At 46.9% G+C, this 7,880-nt stretch overlaps 1 protein-coding gene across 2 annotated transcripts in view; it reads left to right on the top strand.

Annotated features, from left to right (window-relative positions):
- The first annotated feature begins 4,090 nt into the window (after window positions 1-4,090).
- Window positions 4,091-7,880, top strand: part of LOC142585957 (U3 small nucleolar RNA-associated protein 6 homolog) — a 91,716-nt gene continuing 87,926 nt past the window's right edge. Inside the window, exons 1-2 of one of the 2 annotated variants that reach the window (XR_012829162.1) lie at window positions 4,091-4,341; window positions 4,446-4,530. Coding sequence is in view for 1 of the 2 variants with exons in the window: in XM_075697088.1 (XP_075553203.1) it covers window positions 4,250-4,341; window positions 4,446-4,530 (177 nt within the window). In the remaining variant the exon portion in view is untranslated. The remainder of the gene's footprint in view (window positions 4,342-4,445; window positions 4,531-7,880) is intronic. The other variant, XM_075697088.1, reaches the window with a different exon arrangement.

The following is a 7,880-nucleotide window of genomic DNA, read 5'->3' as shown; positions in this document are numbered from 1 at the left end:
TAAAGGCTACTCAACAATAGACCATATTCACACTATCAATCAAGTGATAGAGAAATGTGCAGAATATAACCAACCCTTATATATAGCTTTCATTGATTACGAGAAAGCGTTTGATTCAGTCGAAACCTCAGCAGTCATGGAGGCATTATGGAATCAGGGTGTAGATGAGCCATATGTAAAGATACTTGAAGATATCTATAGCGGCTCTACAGCCACTGTAGTCCTCCATAAAGCAAGCAACAAAATCCCAATAAAGAAAGGCGTCAGGCAGGGAGATACGATATCTCCAATGCTATTCACAGCGTGTTTACAGGAGGTATTCGGAGACCTGGATTGGGAAGAATTGGGGATAAAAGTTAATGGAGAATACCTTAGTAACTTGCGATTCGCTGATGATATTGCCTTGCTTAGTAACTCAGGGGACCAATTGCAATGCATGCTCACTGACCTGGAGAGGCAAAGCAGAAGAGTGGGTCTAAAAATTAATCTGCAGAAAACTAAAGTAATGCTTAACAGTCTCGGGAGAGAACAGCAATTTACAATAGGCAGCGAGGCACTGGAAGTCGTAAGGGAATACATCTACTTAGGGCAGGTAGTGACGGCGGATCCGGATCATGAGACGGAAATAATCAGAAGAATAAGAATGGGCTGGGGTGCGTTTGGCAGGCATTCCCAAATCATGAACAGCAGGTTGCCATTATCCCTCAAGAGAAAAGTATATAATAGCTGCGTCTTACCAGTACTCACCTACGGGGCAGAAACCTGGAGGCTTACTAAAAGGGTTCTACTCAAATTGAGGACGACACAACGAGCTATGGAAAGAAGAATGATAGGTGTAACGTTAAGGGATAAGAAAAGAGCAGATTGGGTGAGGGAACAAACGCGAGTTAATGACATTTTAGTTGAAATCAAGAAAAAGAAATGGGCATGGGCAGGACATGTATTGAGGAGGGAAGATAACCGATGGTCATTAAGGGTTACGGACTGGATCCCAAGGGAAGGGAAGCGTAGCAGGGGGCGGCAGAAAGTTAGGTGGGCGGATGAGATTAAGAAGTTTGCAGGGACGGCATGGCCACAATTAGTACATGACCGGGGTTGTTGGAGAAGTATGGGAGAGGCCTTTGCCCTGCAGTGGGCGTAACCAGGCTGATGCTGATGATGATGACTAGTGCACTTATGAACAATGAATCAATTCTCAAAGAGCATGTGCAGTCCAGCCAAAAGCAGGGGCAAGAATCTACATTGCGCTCCTGCATTGAAGGTGAATAACACATACCATAATGGCGAATGTGCTTTAGTAAGCTTCCCTGCAATATGAATTTGTAATGTACAAAGAATTGTCAATGAAGCTTACCACGAGCACAGATGCACTTGCAAATTATATCACAATTGAAGATAATGAGCAAACCTATGTGCCCTTCCCCTCTTAGTATGCTTTACTGCACAATGCTTATTTACACCCCTGTATTGCGGTGTAGCAAGCTACAAAAGAAACTTTGCATAATTAGGCTTTTTAGGATTATCTTTCTCGCAATACACTAATATTTCGCAGTGAAGCCTAAGCAATGTACTGCGGTGAAGCATACTAAAAGTGAAAAGGGGCAAGAGTTCTTTAATCATGCACTCGCGAACCCTCCGCCTCTCAGGTCGCCTAAGTGGACATACTATGCTGGCTGATAGCGGCCCCCTCCCACTTTTAGTATGCTTCACCGCGTAACTAAAATGTCCTGCGGCGAAGAAGCCGTACATTTGTATTGAGTGAATAAACAAATGGTTTTTACAACAGTACAGAAATAAACGCGCACCATGCATCAGTCTACCACACGGAAGAGCGTCGCAACATACGGTAGCTGATTCACACAGGCCGTGTAGCCCACTTATCAGTCGTAAAGGGTATTATGGGTAATTCAAAATTTCAGACACACATGTGTTTATGTTTACGTTCGCACTCCTTGCGTAATAAGACTCCCAGAACTTCCACAATAGAAAGTAATTTACAACACACAAACGCAAAGAACACTATATGTCTCGTTTTCAACTCGGCCGTCATGCAAATGACATATAGTGCGGAAAAACGTGAATATGCTGTGTGTTAGCGTCGTAAACTTTATACTAGGCAAGGAGCTAGCACACCGCAGTCCCGCGACAGCCGCTAATGAGACCAAGACGGGAGCACATGTCTGTGAACGCGCAAACCCTAAGCCACTCTGCTCCTCTGCTACCCCCGCTGCCAAGCTGCACCACTTGTTTCAAGCACAGCGCACCAAACACACATTCGGCGCTGAACAGTGGGCGGTCGACGCAGTTGCATTTACATGACTTGCAGCGAGCAGCACATCCCTCGATGTCCGTTAAGCAAAGTCGGACACGGCGACGCCACATCGTGGTTCGCTGAACTTCGCTGCCGAGGCGCTAGGCCACTTAGATATTTCAACTGTCACCACTGTGGACGTAGTGACATGGGAAGTCTTTAACCAAGTGGTTCAAGACTTCCCATGTCACTACGTCCACAGCTGCAGAGCTCGCGGCTCTCCGCGACGCGCTTCAAGTGATAAACGCTGAAAGTCCTAGAAAATGGGCAGTCTTCTGCGATTCAAGGCCGGCCTTGCAATGTGTGAAGTCGTTTCTCCGACATGGAACTCACGATCAGCTCACGTGCGAAATCGCGGAACTTGTTCATCACTTAATAGCAAAAGGACATGATATCTCTTTTCAGTGGATACCAGGTCATTGCGGTATCCTTGGAAATGATGACGCCGATAAGGCAGCTCGGACGTCAAACCAAGAAGACCGCTGCGTCCCCGTTCCTCTCTCAAGGACCGACGCCGCGAGGCAACTTGGCATTCTAGCACGCACGATCTCCTTGGCAGAGTGGAACACCGCACATACAAGGCGCACAAGACTGCACAGACTAAACCCGTCACTTCAACTCAAACCTCCAGCGGGTCTACACCGACGTGAAGCGTCTCTTCTGTGTCGGTTATGGCTTGGAGTTGCCTTCACGAATGCCTACTCAGCACTAATTGGAATGGCTAATACTCCTGCATGTGATGTTTGCGGATGCGAGGAGAACATTGACCACTTATTGTGCCATTGTCCACAATTTCAAGCACAAAGACAGTCTTTGTCCAACACATTGAGGAAACTAGACGATCGTCCTCTGGGTGAACAGACCATATTAGAGCACCGTCCCGACCGATCATCGGCTCAGAAGGCAGTGAAGGCACTTTTGTGTTTTCTCAGAACTTCTGGTTTGCTCGAGCGACTCTAACTGAAGTGCTGTCCGTACGCGTATCTACACCTTCTCTCTCCCTTCTTTCTCTTCCCCTTCTCCCATCCCCCAGTGTAGGGTAGCCAACCAGACTCCCTGCCTTTCCTGAATTCTCCTCTCTCTCTCTCTCTCTCTCTCTCTCCCACCACCGCCGGGTTCTCTAGAAAGCACGGGTAACACAACGCAGATTCTGTACTGCCAGAGTTCACCGAGGCCAAAGCCGCACTGCCGCACCACCACTACTCCCGACTTTCCGCCAAGTAACACAGAACCTACAACCAACACACAAGCAATGCACGTACGTACAATCACATGAGCAATGTTGAACAACGCGCGGTCCAGAGAACGATCAGGCCGAGGACGAACACGCCACGGCGTCGCTCGGCGCCAGCATCATCGCGCCTTCTCAAAAATCCCTAAACAATGCTGTCCCTAGGCACCTAGGATCAGGTCACGTGAGGGATTTTTGTACGACAATTAGACGCACGCCATTCCCATGACGGCACGGTGCCCCCTTACGAAACCCCCATAGACGGTGGCGCCAGATTTCCCTCTAGGTGTTATAGTGAGAAACTCTATGGGGAATAGCATAGAGTTTCCTACAAAAATTACTGTAGGAATAGAGCACATAGAATAAAGGTATTCGCCGAGGCATCGGCGCGCCGCCGCCGACGAGCGCTGAACAGATCGCTGAAGCAGACTACATCGAATAGATTATAACTAGCGCCGCTCTTATACTAGGCTCTGTCCCTAGCGGCAAAAGGGGCAAACTAGACTAGGCGTGCTGGAGCAGGGAGATTTGTGGTGGTCTGGCGTTCAGTAGGTCGTGCTTGTGACCATGGGGTTTCTAAACCGCGGGCTTATGACTGTTATTGCGGTTATTTCTTTGCGGCGCACGTGCGGTGTGTGCGCGTGACAACGTTGTCGTCTGACAGCAGTGTGTTTTCAAGCTGGTAATATAATTTTAGCATCTAGAAGATGGCGGAACTTGTTCAGAAAAATATCGAGGGCTTCATCCCCGAATTGGAGCAAATGGAAAGAACTGGTCTAGTCACGAGAGGTCAAGTCAGGCAAGTGCTCTTCAAGCCGGGTTTTCACCGAATCTCGGTTGCTGTCGGCGTTTGCTTGAAATTTCTACTCATAATTAATATTGACGTGGTGGTTTGACGTGCAGAGAGATCCTGAGGTGCAGAAAACGGTTCGAATATCGCCTGCGTCGAAGAAAGAAGTCCAAAGAAGACTACTTGACTTACATTCAGGTATGTTAGATTGGGCGAACGGCTAGATCTCGTGAATACGAACTGGGAGAATGCATGTGCACATAAAAGGTGATGCGAGATCGCTCGAATTTAATCTTTTATACTCGCGTTTCTTTGCGCTTACCTCCCTTTAGTCAATATATACTGCCAACAAGCCCACATCGCTACCCTTGTCAAGCCCACTCTGCTGCCCTTATTTGACGAGTCAAAACGAAAGTCGTGTGCCTTTAAGAAGCCTCGACTGTTAAATGTAAGAAAAAAGTGCTTTTGATGCTGCTGCTACTTGGTATTAAAGAAAGAAAAAAAAAGTTGCATTGGAAGTGACGGTATGTGTGTCGAGCTCTGTGTGCATGACAACCCCTAGCAGTCTAAATTAATCTGGACGGCTCCAGTGCGGTGCCCGCTCTGTTACAGGCCTTGTTGCCTCGGGGCTAACCTCATGTGAGCGATTTTTCGTGTGACGGAGATTGCTGTCGCTCAAGCCTGTGGCTTGCCGGTGAAACCACGTACGAGCGACGGCTGCAGGGGACTCTGTTACGCACTTATAGAGTCGCACTTTCGACTGCAATTTGCTCGTCAGTTTGTGAACTACTGCCAACAGTTGTGCCACGACCTCTTTTCGCCCATTGCTCAACGGCACAATTTCTGAGATCGAGCGGCCGCATACATCGCCACCACCACATTGCGCCTTGCACAGCTAACCACACAGAGCACATGGCTTCCTGGGGCATGGAATTCAAAATATTTTGGTGACTTTTTCAACCTTGCGTGCAATCCACAAAAAAACGGCAATCCGCCTTTTTTATGGTGCGACGGCGCAGCCTCCCTTCCCTAGCGGTTTAGTCACAAAACGTTTTGGAAGGGCCGCGCGCCAGAAAGTCCCCAGAAAAAAAAAAAAAAAAAAAAAAAGCGCTCGGGCGCGCGTTGCTGCAAACACTCGTGCTGTCTACCGCGTTGAAACTCCACTGGTAGCCAGACGTCGGTACGGTGCCGTAACCGTATGCAGCGTAAAACTGCAGCCCCACTTTAAAACAAGAAAGTGGTCAGAGCTTCATCCGAGTTTATATCTGGCTCACTGCACTGTGAGCCAGATATACAGTGGCCACATTTCATTGATGGCTAGCAGATTTAACAAAAAACCCATGCGTTACACTTGGGCGACACTTAAAAACATCACGTTGCTCAAGAAGTCTTCTTGCAGCGTCGGCCCTCACTTGCTGGTGGTGGCAGCGCGTGCTTGTCTTACACGTACTCGTTTAAGGTGCGGTAACACTGGGTCGATACGAGACGAACAAGATGCTCATGCCGACGTATGATTGGCCGACTATTTAGACTGTTTAGCACAATGCGTTGCTATGACCATTTTATCATGCCAGGCTGACGACACAACCGATGAGCATGAGTTGCAATACTGCGATGGGCTTTCTTGTCAATGGCACTGACAAAATCATTGTGCTGCCCATCGTTTGACCGAACCCCACGCGATCGGCCGTCAAACTGACAATGCAATAGCAACAGTGTCTTCGCTTGCCTATATAAGTAATCACGCTCAAACTGAGTCAAACACTCCTACCAAGTTGAAATGCACAAGCTTCAACCCTCTCAAGCCATGCACATGAAGTTTGAGCCAATGTTGATTATCTTCAGCGAAGGTCAAGCCTGGTGCCGTCGAGTTCGGGCACCCGCTACCGGCAGACCTGAGCTGAAAAGTAAGCAGTAAGGAAACTGCTTTTATATTTCAGTACTGGCCTTAGCGATTGTAAATCGGCTACTCTTCACTTTGTACAGCATGTACACAATAAGCGCTTATTGCAAGTGTTGCACAGCGCTGTGCCAGCATCTGTATACATCACCGTTCCTGTAGGCTGCCAGTCACATTCGCTACTTACGTGGGTGGTCTGTATGTGTTATGCCAACCCATTTCTCAATTTCAGAGATTCGCTATTTAACTCGGCATCGAACGGCAAGCAAAAGCCGGTGAATTCGGTATACAGCTACATAAACAACAGTCTCGCTCAGTTATACCAACAGTGTCAGTGATGGCATCCACGTATTTGTGAGAATACAACACTGCCTATAAATGAGTGCATATGCGACCACAGTTTTCCCTAATAATGTTTTTTTGCAATGTGCCAACTGCAAGTATGATTGAGTCATAAAAAAGCGAGAATCTGTAATAAATAAACGAACCTTAATATATGTGTTTGGGTCACAGTTGTTTAAGTGGTTCAGTTTCTCATCGGCCTTGACTCATCTCGGGCTGGAACAACACAGCATATATGTGCAGATATGTATGTTTTGCTACATTTTGACATTATTTTATGTAAGCAGTGCACCTTTTCGACAATCTTTGACGCTAAGAAAGATCTGCGGCTGTATATGTTGATGTAAACAAGTGAACCTCTTCGATAAACCCGACACGGAAGGCTGCACTTAAATACTTCTTGAATATGCAAAATGTCTAAATAATGTGTAAAAATAATGCAAAAAGTAAGCCCCAAGTGCAGAAATCAGCGACAACAAACTCCAACTCAGCTGTGTCTGCAAATGGAACTCTGCATGCCCTTATCGGCCGCACTGTTTGCACAAGCGCACTCAGGCCTGCTCGCCCAGTAGTTGGTGAGTGCTACTTTGCTTCCAGGAAAACCTTGCAGCCCCAAATAAGCCATTAATAATTATTCGCAATCCACGATACGCACAACAGACACGCACTCAATGCAGGTGCAGATACACAAATCAACCGACGAAAGCCCTGGCACACTTCTAAAATATTTTCAGCGGCATGCGGCAGAGGGTAGCACAGGAAAAATGAAAAAAGGCGGATTGCATTTGTTTGTATTTCGTCTCGAGAAGCAGTGGTGATGGGCTCTCAACACCACGAGCTGCACCAACCTAAGGTGGCGCCGGGCAGCACAATATGCTTGACCGTATGCTTTGGCGCTATTTTCTCTGTTAACAGTGAGCGTGCACTTTCCACTGCAATTTTCCTGTGAGTGTGGCAACTACTGCCGACAGTTCTGCCCTGTCTTGTTTTGTGTCCATTGCTCAAATGGTGTGATTCGTACATTGCAGCCAAAGCACCAAGCTTCACACAACCACACCAGACATGTACACATTACAGAAAAAAAGTAACCAATTACAATTAGAATTACTTCATTCAAAAATGTAATTCATTAGTTATCAATTACTCTTCCACAATAGTGATCGAGCAATTAGCAAAATGTAATTAATTTTAATTGTTTTCCTCCAATTTTTATTGACGTTGCACAAATGCAGTAAATAGGACAAGCTGGGCTTGCCTGAACATGTTGTTTGTGTTCACTAACAAGTGCTTTTAAAAATGTTTGTTG

Source organism: Dermacentor variabilis, chromosome 6 (genome assembly GCF_050947875.1).
Source record: "Dermacentor variabilis isolate Ectoservices chromosome 6, ASM5094787v1, whole genome shotgun sequence".
Classification (NCBI taxonomy): Eukaryota; Metazoa; Arthropoda; class Arachnida; order Ixodida; family Ixodidae; genus Dermacentor; species Dermacentor variabilis.
The sequence above is the reverse complement of the archived record's forward strand: the minus strand, read 5'-3'. Positions and strand labels throughout refer to the sequence as shown.